This window comes from Cololabis saira, chromosome 11 (assembly GCF_033807715.1).
Source record: "Cololabis saira isolate AMF1-May2022 chromosome 11, fColSai1.1, whole genome shotgun sequence".
NCBI classification, from domain to species: Eukaryota; Metazoa; Chordata; class Actinopteri; order Beloniformes; family Belonidae; genus Cololabis; species Cololabis saira.
Window position 1 is genome coordinate 17,919,903 of NC_084597.1, and position 24,372 is coordinate 17,944,274.

A 24,372-nucleotide genomic window follows, 5' to 3' on the forward strand; every position below is an offset into this window, starting at 1 on the left:
AAATCTGGCAGGTTTTTGGCAGACTGGAGTTGAGTCAGTAATTGATTAGCTATTATATACGGATCGAAACCTAAAGTATCAATTTTCTGTAGATACCGTTGCTGTTCTTCGGGAGTTAAGTGAGTTATTAGGTGAGACGTCATATTAGCTGCGCGACGTGAAGGTCCTCGGCCGGTCCTCAAGATGGCGCTGACAACAAAAAATGTCACGTGACTGAAACCCATGCGCAAAAAAGGTCATATAGAGAAGGGAAGGCTAAAGAAACATAAAACAAGCACAAACATGCAAAATCACCACAACAAATCAATATAAAATGACCAATAGGAGATTCAAAATAAACAAAAAGAGATGCACAGAAAAGTAAATGAGTAAAAATTGATGAAATTGACTAAAACGGCGCTGAGTCAACTCCTTATCAGGGCCTCAGCTGACCCAGGACACAGAGAACTTTGAAATGCAAATGTCTTCTTTCTTGTAAATGAAAGTTAAACATACATTTTTGTGAAGTCTAGTAAAGTTGAAGAAAGATGAACTGTGAGAGGAGCTGCGTGAACTCCTGCCTCTTTGCAGCACGAATGAGGGACGTTTATGTCCGTGATGTGTCATTCTCTGGTCGCCTTACTGCAGAAACAACAAGCTGCTCTGCACAGGATGAGGAAATGAAGTAGAGCAAGCGAGTGACTTCACCCGTTTATTGCCTTGCAAATATCCCTGTGTTGAAAACGCAGAGCCCTTTGCCCGGACATATCAGTTGAGCGCTGGCCTGGATCCACTCTGACAGCTGATGGTACGTACGACTCATAGAACTGCCTGTTACAGACAGGTTTCCAAAAGATAAACTTCAACATTTCTTCCTGTTTTTATTGTAGGGTTCAACAACTGATTCAGGAGATTTGCATTGGGTGGTGTTGTCAGGTTTATTTAGCAGCCTTGTTTCAAAAAAGCAGGAAGTGAAAGTAGGGCTTGTTCGAGACCTGGCGCAGCTCTATTGTGGCGATGCTTTAGTAAGCCAGAGAGACTTTGATTGAGGCAACTGGTAGTTAATGAGTTACTGAGCAGAGGTGCAACCTTCAGCTCGCACTGCGTGACTCATATTAACAAGAAGCACTGAGCTTTTGTCACAATACCTGGACCGTAGCCTCCGGGAAGGAGTTTTGTTTTGTTTTAGTTGTATGAATGTAAATTTTGTTGAGGTTACGATACAGTGCTGCTATGGTAAGTGGTGCTCTTTATTTACACTTTACCATTGTTTTTCCATGTGATTTGAACAAATTGGATCTGATTTTCTCCTTAATAACATTTAAAATGTTAGATTTACTTTGTGCTTTTGTGGAACAGCCCACCAGGACCCTGTGAACCTGAGTCGCCCTTCGCTTAACTCTTTCCTGTTAGCACGGTAATAGGAAGTGGTTTTTAAACCACCAGAACTTGTGGGACTGAAGTGTCAACACTGGGGCTGACAGGCTCTTGGTTTCCTGAGCAGCGACAGTTCAACGTCATCAAAACTGACCTCAGTTCTGTTTCCCACAGGCCGACACAAACCCTCAGCCGCCCGCCCCGGGCCCTTCCTCTCAGCTCGACAAGGTGCAAAGTCAGGTGAACGAGGTTAAAGTTATCCTGAAAGACAACATCGACAAAGTGATGGAGAGGGGTGACAGATTAGATGACCTGATCGGCAAGACGGACGACCTGCAGGCTACTGTAAGTATTTGGATAGACATTAATGGCATCTAGCAGCACCAGAGGGTACTTCTACTTGAATCCAAGATATCTTATTGAATGTTAAATTAGAGTTTGCTTTTATTCTTTAATCTCTGAAAAACTCCTCTCAAAAACTAGAAAATAAATCAGAGGTCCCCAAGTTTTTAGTCAGCTCGTGGCTCCTCAAAATAAAATGAGTGTCCATTTGAAGCTCCTTTTTTAAAGTTCCACAACCCCTTTAAAATAGGCTTATGGTCCATTTCTGTCTAGTTTGTGTCAAAAACTATCTCCAGCGATTGCTTTTAAAGGCATTAGGGTGGTTTGTTTATTGCCCAGCAAAAGCCGAGCTGATGTCACATGCAGCATAAGCAGGAAAATCAAGGGAATTCGCTCAGTAGGCAGCATGCAAGGATGCAGGGTGCAGAGACGCTCCTTTACAGGAATAACTCCGGGATTAAACTTCATTACTTTTGGTTTGGTTTTTGCAGCTACATTCATCTGATTTTTGATTTCTATCTGATAACACAAACTTGCATAATTTTAGCACATGACATAGGTAGTTTCTCTTTTTATATTGTGCCAAAGCGTGCATCACAACTGCTCCTTCCTGGCTTACATTTCATATTAGCCAACACAAGCAACATATCTGATCTCAGAATCTGTTTGTAAATTCCTAGAAGCCTCTTTTTCTGGTGAAAAATAACATGTGAGGGTCACTCAGTCATCACCATATTTTCTAAAACAGCTGAGCGCGGCATCTCAGGAGACTCCAGTTAGCAAGCAAAAAGATTCGATGGAAGGGCAGAAGGTTTTGTGGTGGAGGTGATGAAACAGAGAGAGAAGTAGTAAAGAGTGATGGGAGTTTCCTAAAGGGCTGAATCTGTGGCCACATTTTGAATCAAATCCCCTAAACAGCCACGTTTACTTTGTCTCATGTATTTGAGCTGTCCAGGTGAATATGGCGAGAGAACGGTCCTGCTCTTTATCAATTCAACATAACATGAAACTGTAAAAGTGCATCTTGTTCAGTCACCACCAACATATTTAAATCTGTACAATTCCACAGCTGGCATTCATTTTTTACCAAAAACAGAATTGCAGACTTAAGTGAGTTTAAATTACTGGCATTAAGATTTCAATTCAACTATAAAATGATGTTACTGACACAAATCTTTAAAAGTTTAGTTTTAACTGACCAGCACTAGTCTCAAAACGTAATTAATTATAAGAAATATGCGCCTTTATGACTGAGAAAAACTATAATTACATCAAAAAGGGTTTGAAAAAACATTATATGTAATGTATTTTTTACCATTAAATTCAGTTTATGCTTAAATTGTAACAATATGTTCTATTATTGACCCATTACTCTCTCTCCACACTTTAATGGACTTCTTATAGTTAACTGGAGCTAAACTTTTGACTATCTGGTTGCCTTTTTCTGACCACTTTTTTGTTCCATCTAAGACATTAAAGAACAAGTCAACAATTTAATTTAATAACCGTTTGCTTGATCTTTTAACATTTCAGCAAACTATTACTGTTTCCCGTTCTCCCAGATAACGTAAACGATAATAAGTTAGATTTTTCCTTTTTATTTTTCCCCACATTCACCTGCTGTCGTCTTTAGCTCATAATTTAGTTTTTGTTTTAGTTAACAAGCCACTTCAACCATTTACCTGTTGTATTTACTTTATTTCAACCACTACTACTATTGGAGAGAAAGCACTCAGTGATCTGAAGAAAGAGGCTGAACCTAAATGTATTTCTTGCAAGGGTAGCACACTAGCTGTAAACTACAACTAGCCTGCACCCAGCAGGGTTTATTAGACTCAGAAAATGGGTGTAGAATTACAATTGTACACTCAGGAAGTAGGTTTGGTGTGGACCACAGCTTCATTCAGCATCATTCATAAGATAAAGGAAGGTCGCATTAGTCTAACAACTACATTTTAATATAAATGTTAACATTTTATTGAATACTTCACTTTCAATAGTTTGCACCTTATTTTGTTTACTGCCAATAAAACGACTTGTTTAGGATTATGACACCAGACTAGCTTGTACTTACTAGATGTTTAATTATTAAACCTTTTGGCTCTTTTTCTACCTTTTTATTGCGATTGTAATTTGTGCAGCAGTTGTTTATAATTCAGGGGTTCATGAGCCAAACCAACAACTAGCTTTAAAATCTTTAGCTATTAAAATACCGTATTTTCACGACCATTCGGCGCACCGTGTGAAAAGGCGCACCCTCAGTTTTGTGTGTCATTTTTGGATTTTAAACACACATACGGCGCACCGTCCCAAAAGGCGCAGTCTACAGACACGGAGCTGCACACACGCGCGCCGCAAAACACACACACACGGGCTGCAGAGCACACACACACAAGTGTGCTTATTTAAAAATAGATCGGGAGCAAAACTTAGTTTGATATTTTATTTCACTTTTCACATCAATCAAACCCTTCAAAGTCCTCATCTTCTGTTTCCGCATTAAAGAATTAAAAAAACCACCGGGTCGCCGCACATAGACCTGCATCAGCCACTCGATCATCTCTTCATCCATCCAGCCCTTTTCATTTGCCTTCATAATGACTCCGGCTGGAAAAGTCTCTTTAGGCAACGTTTTTCTTTTAAAAATCACCATAGCCGGCAGTTTCTGTCCATCAGCGTGGCAGGCAAGCACAACAGTAAATGAGGACTTTTCATATCCCGTTGTGCGGATCCCGACCGAAGTGGTCCCGGTCCGCTCCCCGGCGGTGGTCCCGGTGTTGTGCCAAAAAGCGATTGACTGCCAGAATCTGATTTCTTCTGATTTCTGGCCGCGGGAGCGCGCACAGCAGCCCGTTGAACGATAGCGCTAAAACGTCAGATTTTCAGATTATGAAGCTCAAGAATGAGATCAAGTCATATTTAGGCAGAAACAACTTTTCATTAACTGTATTTGGCCTTCAATCAATTTTTGGCAGGTAAGACCCATTTTCAGGGGAGAAATCAGATTCTGGCAGGCAATCACTTTTTGGCACAACACCGGTCCGCTCCCCGGCGCTGGTCCGCGTCCGGATGTGGAACGTGAGCGGCACCTCGTCCATGTTGGTTATGTGGCTGGGCTGGATGTGTTTGTCGGTGATGTGTCGGCTGCAGAATGAGCGGAAGCTCGCCATATTTTCCATATAATCCGCCGGGCGCTGCTGCTGCGCTGGCACCGTTTCATGAAGCGAAAGCACCAAGGCGGACCTCCATGAAAATGTTCAATTTTCATTTCTTCCGCCAGCGCTACTGCTTTCAGTCGAATGAAACGCTGAAACGCTCCTTCCACCCGCTCTGTATTACCGTAATACAGGTAATAGATACGGCGCACCGTTTCATTGGGCGCGCGGCACATTTAAAAAAAAAAAAGAATTTTATGTGCACCTTATGGTCGCGAAAATACGGGTAGTTTAATTATTTCATAATAAATTAAATTGACATTTCCTGTCATTTATTTCTATTATTATAAACTGAACTCATAACTGTTTATTTCAACTACTTATTCACTTTTATATCAATTTTTACAATTAACTGAACATTTAGGACCAATTTTCAGTTTATTCTAACGTTGGGGTCAGAGTTTAAAAGTTTAACTTGATAAATTAGCTGCAAGGTATTCAACGTTTCAACCTGTAACACTTGAAGTTTGCATTTAGGTAAAAGCCGTCTTCACCGGTGTTTTATGAGACCTTTCCATCTTCTCTCAGGCCGACTCCTTCCAGAGAACATCTACACGGGTTGCCCGGAAATACTGGTGGAAGAACATTAAAATGATGATTATAATCGGCGTGGTTGTGCTGATCATCCTGATCCTCATCATCCTCGCCGCCACTGGCGTCATATAGCCTTTTTTTTTTTTAACCAGCTACGAAGAAAGCGCTCACCTCCAGTCACCTAATCAAACTCACCAAGAGCTGTTTTGCATTTCAATAGCAAAAATGTGTACAGAAATTTCAAAGGTAAATAATTATTGATGAGGTCACTTCATGAAGACATCTGATAATGGCAAGATTAAATTGTTCTGAAGATTCCTGGCATACATCCTTAACACTCCAACTTTTATTCAAGTGATGTAAAACACTTTATTAATGAAAGTCAAACCCAAGTGAGTTTTGTTTTGTTTTATTTGTTGCATTTTGTAATATCCAATACACTGTGTATTATGTATATATATTGTGGCAGGATGAAGCACAACTCCTTGTGTTTATTTCAGACAACGGATCTCTCTCTCTCTCTCTCTCCAACACACACACACACACACACGTATATGTATAGAGAGAGAGATTAGATAGATAGTGTGTGTGCATGTCTGTAAACCTCTGTAATAAGATGTATTATATAAGAGATGACAATGATTAAGAGGTTAAAATTGTATATTTGTCTCCACAGTACAGTACATGTGTGATTTGTTCCAACCAACATCAAATCTGGAATAACTGAAAAAAAATCACAAGCATTTGAGAACAAATAAAGAAAGAAAAAGGAACAGAAAAAAGCTACAACTTTGAAACTTTGAAGTGAATGGAAAACACTGAAATACTCTTGTAAATATGAAGAAAATGTAGTGTAGGTCAAAGCACTCTTCGTGTACTGATTTACAACTATCTAAGTCATCTTTGCTGGATCATCTCTGGCCAACGTTCCTCCAGCGCACCGCAGACTTTCATCACTCTGATGCCTGTGCAAAACAAACAAACAGATCAGCTATAGACGAATCAAAAAACTGATTATTCATTTAAGAAAACTAGGAATCCTCTGTGTTTTTAATTCTGAATGTAATAAAAACAAAAAAGAAATTAAACTGGAAACAATTACTTTAACAGCTTTCATTTTTAAAAGGTAAGAAAACTGAACTCGAAAACTTGAAGTGCAATGAACTGAAGAAGTCAAAGCCAAAAATACTAAACGGAAGAAAGCTTCAAATTGATCAAAAATACACATTAAAGAAAGCATTACATGCAAATTTCTGCAAATATAGTATAGTAATATATGACACTTGTATTCTTCTTGTTTTATCAAAAGGTTATAAGAGAAAAATGTGTTACAGGAAAATTAACAAAAGAGAAAAGTCTTTTCCATCGCTGTCAATTACACAAAACAGAACAATACAATTACACAAACGTAAAGCACTTTATCCCCCAACACAGTAGAGTCCAAATACGAAGCAGGTTTAAGCTCATGGACTACTGGCTAAATAAAGAAAAACATTTTAATTAAGATTAGGAATGCATTTAAATAACATTAGGAACTGGAAAGTCCAGAGAAAGCTGTACATATCCTTTGAAAAGCAAATAGTTAATTTTTCATATTTATAAAATCATTACTTGTGGGGGAGTAAGGGCCTGTAAAAAATGACAATTACATGTTTATATTTTAAGTTTTACATTACATAACAGTTGCAAAGAAATTATAATGGAAAGAAAGATGACAAAGCTGGACGTGTCCCATATTGTTTAATTTAGAAATGCTGATACAGGATGTTGGAAGACCATACCAAATGGCAGCATTCGAGAGCGTATGCTTCTCGTACCCGGTCCGCATTGAGCGGGCCCTGAGAGTATCTGGGAGTCAGCTCATGGCCTGCAAGGAAGCTCCGCTGGCAGGTACAAACAAGGTATGTCAGTGTTAGGAGACAACATACTTCCTTTTCTGTTTCCTTGCACATCCTTAACTTTGGCATCCATTTACTGTAGTAGCAGTACATTACCTGTTAACTTTACACTTAAAAAAAGAGAAGGTGCAAAAGAGGCAGCAGAAGGCCGGCTGCTAAAAATAATCACCACAAGAGTGTAGCCTCTATGTTACCACTACTGTAAAGCACTTGAGGGTGCTGAGAAAAAGAAATTTACATCAAGAAATTATACAAAATATTAAAAACACCAAAGTTAATGTAACTACTTTAAGTTCAAAGCAAGAGGTATATTTTTGTTCCTACATACCTACTTGAAGAAAAGGGTTTCTCCCTTTAATACGGCTTGTAACTGTTGGTGTGACCACCACGCCGTGGTGACTTGCCATATCCACCAGATTGATCTGCAAATGTCGCACAAAACAAGATTTCAAACTAAGTCATCGTGAAGTGAACTAAAGCAACGGGGTTTCAAAATAATCAGATACACACTGTCGTAGTCACCATATCCTCCATAGTAGTTGTTGTAACCAGTGTAATCATAGCCGCCATATCCTCCATATCCTTGATTGCCATAACCGTAATTTCCATAATTCCCATAGCCCTGATTCCAGTAGTTGCCGTAACCCTGGTTCCAGTTCTGACTGGGGCCTGTGAACACATGCAAATAATCACAAGTAAACAGAGGTGTCAAAAGTATTCATATTCATTACTCAGGTAGAAGTATAGATACTCCTGTAGAAGTTAAAGTATCAACTCTTTTTTACTCAAGTAAAAGTATAACAGTACTGGTTTCAAAACTACTTAAAGTATAAAAGTAAAAGTAATGTAAGGGGGAAAAAAGCCATTAAGGACAAAAGCCATTGAAAATGGATGCATCTTAGTATAATGCAAACATATTAAAGAACCATATATGTGTACTATTGAGCATTAACATGTGTTTCAGAGAACAGAAGATATGATGACTAGTTGCCTATAAGTATTGTAATGGTGCAAAAAGTCAAACTTCAGAGGCATGTTATCATTTATCCTAACCTTTATTGGAATGTACATCCAAGTTTAGTTGCAGGAATCTGAGGGAACGGATGTAAGAACAAAACTGGACAAGAACATCTGAAACAACCACAACCAAATTCACTCTATCCGGATGGAGCAATTTAACTGGATAGTTTTTTTTTTTTTTAAAGGCCGAAATGAAATAGAGTAACGAGGCTGTTTTTAAAATGTAAGGAGTAAAAAGTACAGATAATCGCGTGAAATGTAAGGAGTAAAAGTTAAAAGTGGTCTGAAAAATAATTACTCCAGTAATTTCTACTTAAGTAAGGTAACAAAGTATTTGTACTTCGTTACTTGACACCTCTGCAAGTAAATACTCATTTAGGTTCAGAGATGGTCATGACAATGATCACGATGAAAAGTTTCATGCATCATGTGTCTATTTATCCACTGCCTTTAAACTGCTGACACCAAACCACTGTTTTAGTGACATCTGCAGCCTTTGATACAACATAGCAGGAATATTTTGTTGTAAAAACTGGAATAGTTCATTGGTATTAAAGATCAAATCCTAGAGTAGTTTTAGTCGTGGTTGACAGGGAGGATTTCTTTCTGTACAAGTCAGGGAATGCTGTTCTTCAGTGTCTCTTCTAGTGTAGTCTCAAGCGTCCGTTTTGGGCCTCATGTTATTTTCACTAACCGCTTTTATGCCGGATGCCCTTTTTGAGTCAACATTCTCCAGTGATCTGGGCTTGGGACCCCTTAGTGGCTGGGCTTTCTAATTATGGTTCAGGTTTTGGTGCAAAACTTACAAAATATTAAAACTGCTGATAAAAAACAAAAAGTGAAATGACTCGTGATGTTCCTCTTGGAAATAAGTCTTCCCATTATGGCGACAGATGTCCGGAACCTTTTAATCTTGGCACGTTCATTTCCATTTTTGTGTCACATTCTCCATTATTTTATCCCAAAACAGATGCAGACGTTTACAACTTTGTGGTAGTTGAATACGGTAGTCCAAACAGTTTTAAGGCCGACATATGGTTCTGCGTCAAAACTGCGCCTGGCCTACGGCGTGTGGTTTTCGTCCACGCAGACAGGGCTGGACTGGGACAATAAATCGGCCCGGGCATTTTGAGCCTAGACCGGCCCACCAGGTATTGATGGAAAGAAAATGAAGCCTATGAATGAAAACAAATGTTCTTGTGACACCGCTTGTACACTGTCTTGTTGGTGTGTATGTTCTTGTTTAAACAACCTAAACGTGAGCGTAGCGAGCGCGCACGAAATTTTTTGGGTTTTTCGGGTCGGATCGGGTGTCTATATGCGCAATTTCAACTCTCCAATTAGCAAAATACTGGATACCTTCCCCTGCCTCATCATCATCTCTTGCCGCGACGCGGGGCCCCACAGCTGCTTGAGACCCGGTCGGATCGGTGATTTTTGTAACAAATTTATCAAACCAGCCTTTCAGAGAGGCATTAAACTCTTCCATTTTCTTTAGTTTTTTTTCTTTTTTCATCCCCTGATGGAAATTTCCTGATTCTGTCTCGTTCTCTCAACATTGTGTGACAGTTTGTTCCAACTCCACCCGTCAGGATCAGAGCACCTTGTGTCTGCGCTTGGTCTGATCAGTTGTATTGAACAACAGACACGCGCATCATTGCACATATATTTATTGATATGCACAGACTAGTACACATTTAGGTCTGTAATGGAACGTGACTGTTGATATTTATAAGGGAAAAGACAAAAAAAAATGGAAAAAAAAAAAATTGAAAAAAAAAATTTGAAAAAAAACGGCCCACAGCGCGAGGCCCCCTTGGGGCGCGAGGCCCCTTGCGGCCGCACGGTTCGCACACCCCTTGCGGCGGCCCTGACTCCAGCCCATAACCAATCTAACTCATCATAACCAATCGGTCAGTGGTACCAGTTGTTGTCAGGTAAAAAACTAAATCAAATGGGCCGATGGGCCTGCCCGGGCCAAAAAAAAAAAAAAAAAAATTTTTTTTTTTTTGCCCGGCCCGGCCCAAAATCACCATCGGCCCACCGGGCAAATGCCCGGTATGCCCGATGGCCAGTCCACCCCTGCACGCAGACCACACGCCGTCACTGACGTGCACCTCCCGAAAATTGTAACTACGCGTCGAGCGACGCAGACCACACGCAGACGGAGAGGGCTGTGATTGGTTCGCTTGGGAGCAACGCATTTCCGGTTTCCGGTTTGAAGCAGTCGTGAACTTTCAGGGCTCTTTCCTTCGTGTATGTGTGATTTTTTTTATTTTGTTTTTTTGCACAATAGTTGTCCTTATCTCTTTGATTCACTGTGACTGGAAAAAGTCGGATAAACCATTCAGAAAAAGATCGCTAACTAGCGGCCGCGGGAGGTACTGCACCGCGACCAAATGGAGAGACGGAGAAGTCCGAAGGGTTCAATACGGCGTCGCGGCTGCGGCGTGTGCTCTGCGTTGGTGTGACGCAGAAGCTTAATTCAGCCTTCACTCTTGGCTTTAAGGGTCAGGCCTGGAATATACTTGCAGTTGGTCCACGCGTTTGCACCTGTATGTGTACACAACCGGGTGCGTTGTGAGTATTTCGTGGTTCAGTATACGCAGCCCGTACGCATGGCACCGGCGGCCTCCACTTGGGGGCAGAGTGTATTTCCCATTGAATAGAGGTGGGAAATATACTTATCTCAAATGTGATTATAAAACGAACAAATGGCGAGTTGATGAGTTGTTGGTTTGACTCCCAGTGAGAATAAATGTTTGAGGATATGCAGTAATGATCATTTAGTTTGGTTAACAAGAAAACATTTGATTAGAAATTTGCAGCTTTTTCACTCCGAGAGATGCAACAAACAGAACAGTGTAAATTAAAATGTTCAAAAACCCGCTAAACAAGCGTATGCACAAAAAAGCCTCTCTGAATAAATTATTTTCAGAGGAACTCTCCCAACTGATATACATCTCTGGGTTGAACTAGTTGAACTGGTTTTAATGCGGTCGGGTCAGAGACAACAGTGGTTCAGAGATGGTCGTTAGGATATTAAGTCAAGGGCGCTCAGGTCGTTGTGTGTTCCTCTGGTTTATATACAGATGTGGAACACTGATGACGTGAAACTCCAACACTATACTTAAATGCGCTCCGCGAGGTTTGATTTTACAGTCGCTGAATAGACTATAATTTGACGACTCGATGCATCGGACCGCTCAACCCGATCAACGCTGCACCAGTGCACCAGCCTGTAGAGCTGCTGACGGCTTACTTACCGTGAACTAGCACCACTAGCAGTCAAAGGTATATTGCACATAGGGCTGGGCGATATGGACCAAAAGTCATATCTCGATATTTTCTAGCTGAATGGCGATACTCGATATATATCTCGATATTTTTTCTGTGCCATAATTGGGGTTTCCCCCAAAGCATTATAGCATAGCATCTCTGTTAGCTTCATTTTTTTCTGAGGCAAACCCTTAAAAAAACAGTCAGTTTTAATACAAAGCCTCGTGCCAAATGTCACACAGGTACATTTATTAACAGAGGTCTGCACAATATCAAAATGTATAAAACAAATGAAATAAAAATAAACTGCCTGCATATATAGAATAAAATGCTTCTTGAATAAAATAAAACAAATATCCCTTTCCTGCATAACAATTAAATTAAAATACACTGTACAATTAATACAGTGTAGACAGTAACAGGCAGACTTTTCCACTGAGGTTGCCAGTTGTGCAAATAACAAAACATTTGTGCAAATCTCAAATAAAACATTCAAGTCAATTTGTCACAAAATAGGCTATATCAAAATTAAAAAAAAAATAAAATAAAAAATATATATATATATATATTTTTTTTTTAAATCGATATAAACGATATTGTCTCGTACCATATCGCGTTTGAAAATATATCGATATATATTATCGATATATCGCCCAGCCCTATTGCACATCATGTATTAGTTGTGTATTTCTTGGGGGATGTGCACAAATGATGTGCCTAACGAATGCAGGATGGGTGTGGCAGTCATGATGCGTACACGTTGTTAACTGCAAGTCTATTCCGGTCCTCATGTTCAGTGTTACAGTTGTCACTAATATTTGTGGTTACAAGGGTTATATGGTAATATTTAATGTTTTCAATCAACAAAGGGGTAAATAGGTTATTTATTTCCATTTACTTTTATCATTACTCAGGACTTTGATTTTTCTGATTGGACATTTATGCCACCTGGTGACGTGCAATGAAGAGTTACTTTAATACAGTTTTATCCTCCAGATTGAGCAAGTTTTATGGCCCTTTACCAGTGACCTGTATTCCTAACTCACCGCCACCTCTTCCCCGAGACCTGGACGAGTATCCCCCTCGGCCTCCCCAGTACTGCTGCTGTTGGTACTGCTCCTTCGACACGGCCACCTTTATTTCACACTGAAAGAGTCCAGAACACCCATTTATTACACCACTGTAAAGTCAACATTTTAACCTGTCAATGCCAAAGAAAACTTTTTTTTTTTAAACCCCTGTACCTTGCTGAGTCCAATATTGTGGTACTTCTTCTCCATTATGTTTTTCACTGATTCCTCCTCTTTGAACGTAATGAAGCAGAAACCTCTCCTTTTGTTTGTTTTGTTCTCCATGGGAAGTTCAATTGACTCCAGCTGTTCACATCATCAACAAAAGCATGAAATCACGCGTGTTTTCATAAAAATGACCGTCTAACTGAGTTAACAAAGGGAAATGATGTAAAGTTGCATCAGCCCTGCAGAGTCACATAAACCAGGGTTGGAAATTAGCCATCTGAGGTGGATCAGATTACCAACAATTAATAACAACTGAGTCATTTTTAATATTTCACGACGGAAATGACATCCTATATCAGTTCCTTTGGCTTTTATTTAATTACCTAAAAATTCTCATTTACCTAAACAATTGTGCTTAAGTATTATTTATTACATTATATTTCACATGCGATGGACTGGGACTGGGGGCACTACGATGGACTGGCTGCGTGTCCAGGGTGAACCCCTGCCTCTCGCCTGAAAATTAGCTGGGATAGACTCCCGTGACCCTGCAAAGGATAAAGCAGGTATAGATAATGGATGGATGGATGGATATTTCACATGTGGGTGATTTGAACAAATATAAATTAAAATGTGCGGCTAGTACAGTCTGCCACTGTGGCTATTCTTCTTGTGAAATGCGTCTGGTAATCTTCATGTTTGCAACCAATTCCACTGGTACAAAACGTACTGAACCAATCACAACAGGATGAGTCTTACATAATTTTTTTTTTTTTTTAACTCAGCGGTTTCTTCTGCATCTGTTGGTTCTGCATCGAGGAAATCAACGTTGAATCCAGAGCAACCGGACTAATTCTTTCTCTCTCTACTGAGAAGAAAATAATTGGGATGCTGTAGGAAGCTACTTCCAACCCTGGTATATGGACATGCCAAATATGGTCAAATCTGATCATCTAAAAACACACAAACCTCTCCGAAGGCACTAAAATACTCTCTGACTTTCTCCTCAGGAGTATCCGGGGACAGACCGCCAACAAAGATCTTCTTCACAGGCTCCTTGCTCTTCATTGCCTTGGCTTTTTTGGGGTCAATAACCTTCCCGTTGAGTTTATGTTCCTTCTGGGAGGCAACCTTTACAATAAAAAAAATAAATTAATTAATAATTTATTCTGAAAGGAATTCAAAACACAAACTCACTTTCACTGTGTTTATATACTCAAATGAGATTTTTGCAAGACAAAGAAAAGCAGCAATTCTTTGTTTCTAATCTGCTTTATCATCTGTAATAGAAGGCTGCATTGGGATTGGGTCCCGCTGGGTCCCAAAGCAAATCTCGCGGGATCGGGCGGTTTGAATTTTGCTGCGGGCGGAGCAGGTGGACAAAAAAAAAAAAAAACACTGCGGGATCGGGATGTAGTTTAGCGACCAGATGGAAATCAATGACATTGAAAAGAATCTCAAACAAGGTCTTTACAAAACAAAGACAAAGCAACGCAAGACAGATATTTGGAGAAACTGCGTTTAGTGTCTGTGGACGCATGTTGGAAGAGAGACGCACGGGTTTGGGACCGCAGTCGGTCAGCAGCATTCTCTTCTTCCACAGCAATGTAATGGCCAAGCAATTCATTTGTTAAATTACAGTAATTCGTTTCATTCATTAACATTGTTTATTTTATGTTATTTATTAGTGTTATTTGAGCCACTCACAACCTACTCTCGTTGCTATAACCACAATCACATAATTGATGCGTGCGCGAAAGGAGAGTTTCGCGGAGCGGATGTAAACACTGCGGGAGCGGCCGGTAATGGTCAAAAATGCAGCGGGAGCGGGATGAAAAAAACAGTCCCGCGCAGGGCTCTAATCTGTAATTCAGTGTTTGAACTCCTGTGAAAAAATAAATGGAGATTGTTTGAAACCCAGCTTGTGCATCTCCTGTTTTATATTCCAACATTTTATATCCACAAAATGTATTTTGTATATGTGCACAATAAGTACAAATGTTCCTCCACATGTGTCTTACTCTGCAGGGCAGCGAGACAATACCTTGTCAACACTTTCGGGCTCTTTGAAGAGCACAAAGCCGAAGCCCCTTGAACGTCCAGTCATGGGATCGAGTTTTAACGTGCAGTCTACAACCTCCCCGAACTTTGAAAAGTAATCCTTCAGGTCTTTCTTGGTCGTGTCCCAGCTGAGGCCTCCAACAAACATCTTCCTATTGACAAAGAATTGACAAAAGATACGAGCCGTGATTACATGAAGAAAGCGCATCATAAGATGAGTGAGCCAGGATAACAAATGAGCAAAGTACAAACAATCGGTGTTACACTCGTGAAAAATTCACAGTTAACAGAAATGTTATCACTAGTTCTATTCTCAATTTGTGTATTACTATAACGCCACATCCTCATGACGTTTCCTTTCGGTGCCTCCTCATTGAGTTTTTTTAACATGTTTCCTCATTAACATGAACCAAATATCATTACCGGTAGATACAATAAACAAGTTCAAACTTACTTTCTTAGTAGATGAAAAAAAAACGTCTGCAGTAAAAAGGGGGAAATACTCATGGGAATATCAATATTACACTTGCAAAAAAATAAAAATGAGGACTCTTAAATCGTTCCAACTGTCAAGTTCTGCATCATACATGACAATAAAAAGTCTTATATAACCCAAACGATGTTACTGGAGGAAAAGTGGAAAATAAAGAACTTGCAGACATATAACCTCTCTGTTACTAGCGTGTTCCGAACGTAAGACCAGAGGAAAAACGGCAGGCACTGCCTGATGACATTGCTTAAAAGGGAATATCTTTACAGCTATTACATTAGATTCAACAAGGTATGGAGCTAGAACAGTCTCAATAGTCAAAATGCATAGGGCAAGATTCACAAATGCACGTGATGATTTGCAAATGCACAGGACAATTCACACGTGTGTAGGACAAGATACACAAATGTATTTCTGATGCACACAAATATAACCTGATTTAAAAACGGTTGGTGGTCTGTGGACTTCGCTGTATTTGTGTGTAAATTTTGAGACTCCTGCTGGTGAACCAATCCAAATGTCATTTTTTAAACATGGAATGATCTGCAACCAATCAGATATCCTCATTGTTTCAGCCAATCATAAGAACTCCCCCCACGTGGGGGATAATGTACATAAGCCACTAACATGAAGCAATTCAAACCACTATATGATGTGAATTTCAGTCAGTTCAACATGGCATCCAGCCAGGACAGTGGCGGAATAAGTCAAACATCTAATTTAATATGTTTGGCTACTTAGTCCCCTTGTTTGCTATGAGAGGTGTTTAGTTATTAATCTCAATCACTTTAATTGTGTAACTACCAATACAAGCCCCATGTTATTGCAGTGGCAGCTGTCCATGCAGGGGCACTGTCAGGTGGGATGGCGCAGGGACTCATGGGAAGCCATATTACTTTGGAGGTTTCCTTCACTAACTGGTTTTATATGTGTGGTTTTGTTTGGTTTTTTTTTATTATTGTTTGGTCTCCCAGTTGCGATAGTTTTCACAGGTGATGTTCTGGTTGCTGGTGGACCATGAGGGAGATGAGTGTAGCAGCTAATGATATCTCTGTGTTGTTGTTGTTGCTGCTTTAATTGTTAATACAATCTGACCTGTCAAATTTAAATAAAGTTTTGAGTTAATAGGCAAAAGTTGCCAAAGCAGTAAACTGACTCAGTCAGAATGAAGCAGTGATGTGCTTCAAACGTCACCAGTGACATGAAGCAAACACCGGCACACAATCAAATATGTCACAGCAGCATTGCTCCAACACTCCTACTTCTGCTCCAGGTGCTGAATTGTAGTGGAAAAGAAACCAGGCCAAGTTGAGTCGAGCTGAACTGAGATGAATAGAGCCGAGTAGGTCCTAGTGGAAAAGGGCTATTATGGCGCTTTTGCACTAGTACCTACTCAGCGCGCTTCTACCCGCCACGGCCCCGTCTTGCGCTTTTGCACTAGGGGCTGAGGCGGGTAGAGCCGCTCCAAGCCGATACTTTTTCTGTAACCATTCTGCCGAGGTTCTAACCGGGCTGAGCCGGGACTATTTCTGACGTCACCACCCTCCGCGCCACTGATTGGTCGGGGGGCGGGGCCGGCAGACGTTTGAATCAGGAAGCGGGAGTCAGTGCGAGAGCGACTCGCGGCGATTTTATTATAAAGCGCAAAACGTCTGTTTGGTGATCCAACTCTGAGGTGCAGATGTTCATAAACCTGGTGGCTGAGGAGAGAATTAAAAAAGGGATGTAGACGGTCTGTTTTACTCTCAGCCACTCGCGGCTCCACCTGATTTCTGATCAGCGTCGACATGAACAAAGCGGTTGCGCAATCGAGTACGTCACAGCAGCTTCACCCCAACCCCCCCACTTCTCCCCTGGCAGTGGAAAAACAAACGGGGACAAAACGGCCGAGCTAAGGAGGGACTAGTGCAAAAGCGCCATTAGTGTCTCTGACGGGGGAAGGACCGATGTCTGTCAGCAGCACCAGCTGGAGGCTCAGAAACATGCGTCTGTGTCAGTCAGTATAATATAATATTTTTTAAACAGCAAAATGAATTGTCACTAGCCTCGTGAGAACTGCTGCTTGCTGTAGCCTGGGTGGCAGTTCTCGTGAGGTTAGTGGTGACAACGGGAACAAACTCGGAACAACAAATCAGAGATGGATGGATGGATGTAACAAGAGAAAAGGCATTTCTGCCAAAAAAGAAGACTTGGTGTAAATATCTTTAAAAAATGGGAAACCAAATTTACTTTCCTAAAGAGGAGATACAGAAACACGCGTCTGTGTAATCAGTCAGTGAACGCCAGAGGGCCACATGAATGAAAATGTAAATGTTTCACTTGAAGATGATCAATGTGTATATAAACTGAAAATAATTAAAATAAATAAGTGTGCTTTAATCCACTTTTGTGTTTTAATTGAGGCTCTATTATAGGAATTACACACATATGAATGTCCACAGCATTTCAGTGTCAACAAAGGTCGGCCTGTCAGATTCTGAGCACATAATTGTAGTTTGTAAGTGGTTGACAGGTAGTTATTTTAGATTTCTCGTAAATCTGTCTTAAAATGTAAGATACTGGACCTCGGTTGGGCTGGTTGGGACAGCATTGGAAAATTTCCCTTATTTTTAAAACCAAAACTAGTCAGGTATGCACTGTGGGTCCACCAGGAACCCTTCATGAGGTCAGAGGTGTATAATCCAGGTGCCATAAAGTAAAAATCCAGTCCAGCAGTTGTTCCAATCAACCACTAAACCAGCTCCTCTGCAGGTACATGTAGATGGTAGGTCGTTAGTGAAAACCCCTGTTCTAAATGTACAGACTGATCCAGAAACATGGCAGCGTTTTTACTTTATGGCACCTGGATTATGGGCTTTAATGTTGTTTTTTTTTACAAAATCAAAAATAGTTTTGAATCAATCTGAAATTAAGACCAATTTTGAAATGGGGTCAGTCTCAAAGCACCATTAGTCAAATAATTTTCTTTACATTAAAAGGGGACCTATTATGAAAAACATGTTTTCTCTTGCTTTAACATATTTAAAGTGGTCTCCCCTCAGCCTGCCAACTCAGAGAAGGAGGAAAGCAACCAAATTCTGCAGTGTCTGTACAGCCGCCGGATGATCCATCAGTCTGATGTGGCTTCTACGAGCCGTTCAGATTCTGCTTATTTTCGTTACGTAACCAAAATGGAAACCACGCCCAAAACTAAACTCCGTGTCCTAACTGCATGCGAGCGTCCAACTATCGCGTCGCACTGCATGACAGCGGACGCTCTCTGTCCATCTCCCTCCAGCAGCTGCCAATTTATTGAGGTTTTTGTAGTGAAATGAGGAGGTATCATAGAGATAACTTCTCATTTCAACTAACTGGATCAGCCGTTCCTCATCCGTGACCGTTTCCTACAGCGCTTTCAACCGACTTTCAACGCGAGCAACAGGAAGAAAATAGAAGCAGGGCGTCCGACAAATGTTCAGCTCAAAACGTGGTGCTGCGCAGCGTCGCTCGCGGCCAGTTAGGACAGTCCAATAGAAAATAACGCAATGGAATTGGTTTTGTCGCTGACGCTCGCTCGCATCGCATGCAGTTATGACATGGTGTAACTCCGCCGGCCGGAGCTTCCGCCATTTTTTCATAGTGGTGCATCACGTCATTCAGGCAGCCAATCAGCACAGTGCCTCATTATCATAGCCCCGCCCACTCAGAATCCCGCATAGATAATGAGGTTAGACACTGGGAAAATAAAGACGTGAAGGCACTCCAGGGAGTACGTGAGATTTTAAAATATACATATATTTAAAAAGTAGCATCCATGCAAAAATCCTTTAAAAATAAATATTTCATAAATAATTGAGGAAAATATAAGTCTAAATTCATAAAATTAATTTTATCTTCAGGAGTAGGCTATTCAACTTATTATCCTAAAACCGCAGAGTCTCCCCCACACCAGGATGGTTCCACCTAACCTGTCAATCACCTGGCTTCACCTGTCAATCACTTGGACCAACGATGGAGTCGTGGTTGAAGCGTAGCAGCAATATTTTTATGTTTAATAAATCAGTTACTGATGGCATATTGCTCTGTTTTAGGTATTTTTTTTTACAACCAAAAGTGCTTTGCGCTGGTTAGGGGGTACTTGGCTGAAAAAATATTTCACAGGGGGTACATCACTGAAAAAAGGTTGAGGACCACTGGTTTAGAGTAGGGCTGAAACGATTCCTCGAATGATTTGAGTAATTCGATTACAAAAAATGATCGAGGAATTTTCTCTGCCTCGAGGAATTGTTTAATTTTGCAGCTCAAAGCAGGTATTTTGCCCGGACTACGTTTAATGCGGCACAACGCGCTGACGCCACGCACGTAAAGGAAGAAGAAAGAGGAGGATATGTTTGGTTTTAACTATGGACGTAGAGGAAGGCGGCGACGAAAGCGAAGAGAAAAGCACAAAGAAAAGGCAGAAAATGTCAAAAGTGTGGGAGCATTTTCAAGCTGGAAGCAGACAATTTATTGGTAAGATCCTTAGTTTTTTGAGTGAAGGCAGTTTTTAAATGCACGGCCATGAACCTACTGTATTATACAATTTAGTCTTAGTCATGTCAATTAACATCTTACAACTTATGTATATTTACAATTGCTCTTTAACTAAACAAAAATAAGTTTTATCAGATTACTCGATTAATCAATGGAAATTTCAGTAGAATACTCCATTATTAAAATATTCGATAGTTGCAGCCCTAGTTTAGAGGCTGCATTTCTAATTTATTTATCAAAAACAATCAAACGCTTGTTTTTAAGACATTCAAGGCCTGTTTAAAATAGGGATTAGATCCCATAATAGGCCCCTTTTAAGCTGATTTTTGCTCATTAAAAACATATACCTGTGGATCAGCCAGTACATTTAGAACAGGTGTTTTCACTAACAACCATCCATCTACCTGCAGAGGAGCGGGTTTAGTGGTTGGAACAGCTGATGGGCACTTTAAAAACCCCATATTGTACATTTCTGTTCATATTGTACATTTCTCTTTATACATTTTATCTGTCATCTGTCATCCTACGTCACTTTTTGTAAAGACTCATATCCGGCACTACGAGGCTGCTACTCGTAACTGGGAATAATCAAAGCATCTACTGCACATCCCGCTGTTCTTTCTGATTATTGTTTCTTGTTTTTGTTTTTTGTTTTGTTTTCTGCTTTTGTTTTGTATTACCTAGCTTATTCTATTTGTCTCATCATCGTTTTAGTCTCTCTCGGTGCAAAATAACAGTAATTCCCCCCTTTTCTTTTTTTTTTTACAATCTTCCCTACAAAGTACTGCTTCTTACCTGTTTGTCATTCAATGTTATATGAGTTTAAAAAGGTCTCCAATGTAAACAAGTGTAATGTTTTCTTGGAATAATGCCTTTTAGTTGACTTTGTATCAGCGAATCTGTACTGTCATGAAACTGTACCTGATCCTATGCAATTCTTCTAATAAATTCTTCAATCAATCAATCAAATAACCTCATATTGTACATTTCTGTTTATACATTTTATTATATCTCTTATTTTATCTCTATATATTTGTTTGTTTTTATATTTTTATTGTATTGCACCAATCACCACAACAAATTCCTTGTGTGTGTTAACAAACTTGGCAATAAACCCCCTTTCTGATTCTGATTCTGATGGACAGGATTTTTACTTTATGGCACCTGCATTATACACCTTTGCATGAGGTGAGTATGTGTGAGCATTTATTTTATTTTATTTATTTATTTGCACAATGACAACAGTACATTTTTTTATCATACAAGGACAAATAATTTGTGCAGGGTTTACCCCTCGTCCTCCTCGTTCTTGCTGGCGTCGATGCGGGAGCCCTCGGCCTCGGCCGCGTCCCCCGCACTCACCATCGGGTCGTCGCAGTTGGCCTCCCCGTCCTCCTCCATCCGCATCAGGCTCGCGTCCTCGCTGAACTCGTAGTCTTCCGACATGTTTTAGACCTCTAACGTCACTAATGAAACAAAAAACGAAACAGGAAAAACAACCAAGAAGAAAAATGTATATAAAAAAATAAAAACGGTAATAAATATTCAACCGTTAGCTGGTGACTGCTTTCATATGCGGTTAAATAAAAGATAGGATTGCACTAGATAAACTTACAAAAGTTTTATCTGAGGTTTATATAAACGCAGTCCGAGATCTTACCGATCTTACCTGCTTTAATTTAAGTGCTAGTTATTTTATTTTTTGTTGATTAAATGTGTGACTGTTGTTATCATTAGCGACGCTTCTTCTTCTCCCGGGTAAGGGTTGAGGGTCTCACCACCGCCCCCTGCTGGCGGTGGCAGGTAACCACAAAGCTGAAAGAAAAAAATACTCTTCAATTAACTCTTGTGCTGTCTTTGGGTCAAAATGACCCGATTCTTCTATCCTTTTTTTCTCCTGCCATGCTCAAGAACTTATTACATTTTTTGTCTAAAAAATTACAACCATCTCTAAGGGTGTGGGGGCTCCATTATTGTGTCCATGATGCGCGCATGAACTAACAAGTAAATATCTCACATCATTATTGCGATGCAAATCTTATTTGTAAGTATATTGCAAGGTATCGCAATAAAATAAAATCTTACAATGTCTTCTAAGGTGCTCCGTATGAAAATGTTATATTTTAGTCTGAATACTTAGCTGGAAACATCTTAACTTAACTAAGATATTAATTATTTCCAGGTGTTTGTGAATTCATATACTTAAAAGATTTATTTGGAGAAAAAAAAAGATTCTACTCAATACAATTCTACAATGTGAAAAATAGGGTTGTCAACCGTCCCTTGAAAAACTGAATCGTCCCGTAGCCTATTTATAAACTAAAGTAGGCTACGTGTCCCGTATTGAGCTGAAAAGGGATTCACTTTGTCCCGTATTACTGTGAGATTCAAAAAATAGTCATAAAATTCCAATGGAAAATGGCATTGAGCTGTTGAGTTCATAAGTTGTTTGTTTTTTTTCTGTTTTACTACAACTGTAACCTACAGTCATGGCCTTTGAGGCACAAATATGTTTACAAGTTCTCTACAGACTTTGTTGGCACTTTTGTTATTGCACTAAAAATGTGCACCATTACACAATGGTTGTTGTGCTTTCTTTCTATTGATTTATATCAATGTATACAATTCTTTCTGTTTCTGTTTAAGAAAGATACTCATTTTATTCAGTTCATTTTGTTATTGTGTATTAAAGTGAATTGCTAGATGATAATTTGTTTTCCATGTGTTCATGGCATTCAAGAATATGCATCTAATTCAATTCAGGTTCGAGTCAACTAGTTAAAAAATCAGTTCACTCATGGGCGTAACCACGCATTCTTTGGGGGGGTCGTGTCCCCCCCAATATTGGGGAAATACCAATCTGTCCCCCCCAATATTATGTATAGATATGTTAAATATTTCCTCATTTTATGAAACCTGGCTCAACAGTCCGTCTCTTGTTATTTCCGATTATTTACAGATCAATTTATTTCCGTTTATAAGGAAAACTAAAGTGTGTGACCACCCCCCTCCCAATTGTACACTTGGTTTCGCCCATGTAACGCCGGCTCGGTTTGAACCACCGGCTCCGACCGCCAAACGACAGAGGAAACAATAGAAAGCGTTGTGTGAAACCATGGAGGGAGCAATGAGTCTTTCGTTACCCCAAAAGTGGAAAAAGCAGGACATACGATGTTTTTTTCAGACAGTAAGCAAATAGATAGCTAAAGAGGAGTGATGTTGTCAAACTGAGTGTGTTAATTTTTGAATTAATTAGAAATATTTAACTCGTTAAAAAGGGCTCAGTTTGTTAGTTGAGATAGCTAAGTTAACTTGAAGTGAAGAGACTGGTATTAGGCTAAATTCTGGTGGGGGGAAACACTTTTCAAAGGGGTCCTGAACTCTGTGTCTTCCGTGTGTGTTGCTGTTTGCTCTCTCTCGCTCTCTCTCTCTCTCTCTCTCTCTCTCTCTCTCTCTCTCTCTCTCTCTCTCTCTCTGTGTGGTGTGTATGTGTGTGTAACCAGTACTGGAGATGAGGGGGGATGGCATCCCCCCTGAAATAAAAACGGTCCAAATCACCCCCCCCCCCTGAAATAAAAACGGTCCAAATCATCCCCCCTGTAAAACTGCCATCCCTCCTTTCCATCCCTTATGTCATTTCATCAATGAATGTGGTTTTACTGCTATTTCAACATTTAGAAACATCACCAGAAAAATAACACCAGAAAAATAACTTATTTGACAATTTTCACCTGTTTCAAGTAAATTTTCACTTGAAATAAGTAGGAAAATCTGCCAGTGGAACAAGATTTATCTTCTTATTACAAGCATATAAATCTTGTTCCACTGGCAGATTTTTCTACTTATTTCAAGTGAAAATCTACTTGAAACAGGTGAAAATTGTTGTTTTTTCCAGTGATGAGTCTTGTTTTAAGTGTAATGAGATTATTTTACTAAAATGAGACATTTTAACTAGAAATAAGACAAATATTCTTGTTAAGATTTTGAGTTTTTGCAGTGATCCATTTTACTTATCCTGTGAAGGACAGAGTCATATTGATAAATTCAGAAAAGTGTTTTTTATTGTTGTGTTTTGATGTATTTGATGTAAGCCCAGTGGATATTTCAAGCTTACAGAAGGCTGCATTTAACTGCTGCTATGTCATTCCTGCAGGTGTTTTGGTCACTGCTATTATTTGTAATATATTTTATTATTTGTAATCAGCACAAATTATCTGTCCCCATATGATCAAATCCACCATCCCCCCTGATTGTTTTTACAACTCGTGTACTGCGTGTAACGCTAATAATACAAGCAAAATATTCAATGTATCAAATTAAAATGATCCTCAGGGTCAGTTATTGTTCTTCTGGTACAATAATATTGTCTGGTCATAATGCAGGCAGGCGTTCCAATCACAATATTTACATCAACATGCTTTAAGTAT

General features: G+C 39.8%; 2 protein-coding genes across 12 annotated transcripts; one reads left to right on the plus strand and one right to left on the minus strand.

Annotated features, from left to right (window-relative positions):
- Positions 1 to 694: 694 nt before the first annotated feature.
- On the plus strand, positions 695 to 6,415 carry LOC133455053 (vesicle-associated membrane protein 8-like). Of its 2 annotated transcripts, none has more exons than XM_061733879.1 (3): positions 695 to 787; positions 1,531 to 1,701; positions 5,442 to 6,415. In XM_061733879.1, the coding sequence occupies exons 1-3, from the start codon at positions 785 to 787 to the stop codon at positions 5,577 to 5,579; spliced, it is 312 nt and encodes a 103-aa protein (XP_061589863.1). In that variant the 5' UTR covers positions 695 to 784; the 3' UTR covers positions 5,580 to 6,415. The 2 variants fall into 2 exon arrangements, with proteins under 2 accessions (XP_061589863.1, XP_061589862.1); XM_061733878.1 differs by lacking the exon at positions 695 to 787 and adding an exon at positions 1,072 to 1,215.
- Positions 5,850 to 21,716, minus strand: LOC133455052 (heterogeneous nuclear ribonucleoprotein D0-like). Of its 10 annotated transcripts, none has more exons than XR_009783487.1 (9): positions 21,237 to 21,693; positions 14,927 to 15,095; positions 13,852 to 14,013; positions 12,889 to 13,020; positions 12,691 to 12,790; positions 7,868 to 8,014; positions 7,678 to 7,767; positions 7,229 to 7,330; positions 5,850 to 6,412 (listed from the first exon to the last, which is right to left on the minus strand). XR_009783487.1 is itself a non-coding variant. In XM_061733873.1 (9 exons), the coding sequence occupies exons 2-8, from the start codon at positions 21,389 to 21,391 to the stop codon at positions 7,700 to 7,702; spliced, it is 945 nt and encodes a 314-aa protein (XP_061589857.1). In that variant the 5' UTR covers positions 21,392 to 21,411; positions 21,615 to 21,716; the 3' UTR covers positions 5,850 to 6,412; positions 7,674 to 7,699. The 10 variants fall into 10 exon arrangements, 6 of the variants coding, with proteins under 6 accessions (XP_061589857.1, XP_061589860.1, XP_061589859.1 ...); XR_009783486.1 differs by having other exon boundaries at positions 7,674 to 7,767; XR_009783485.1 differs by having other exon boundaries at positions 7,856 to 8,014.
- Positions 21,717 to 24,372: the final 2,656 nt, after the last annotated feature.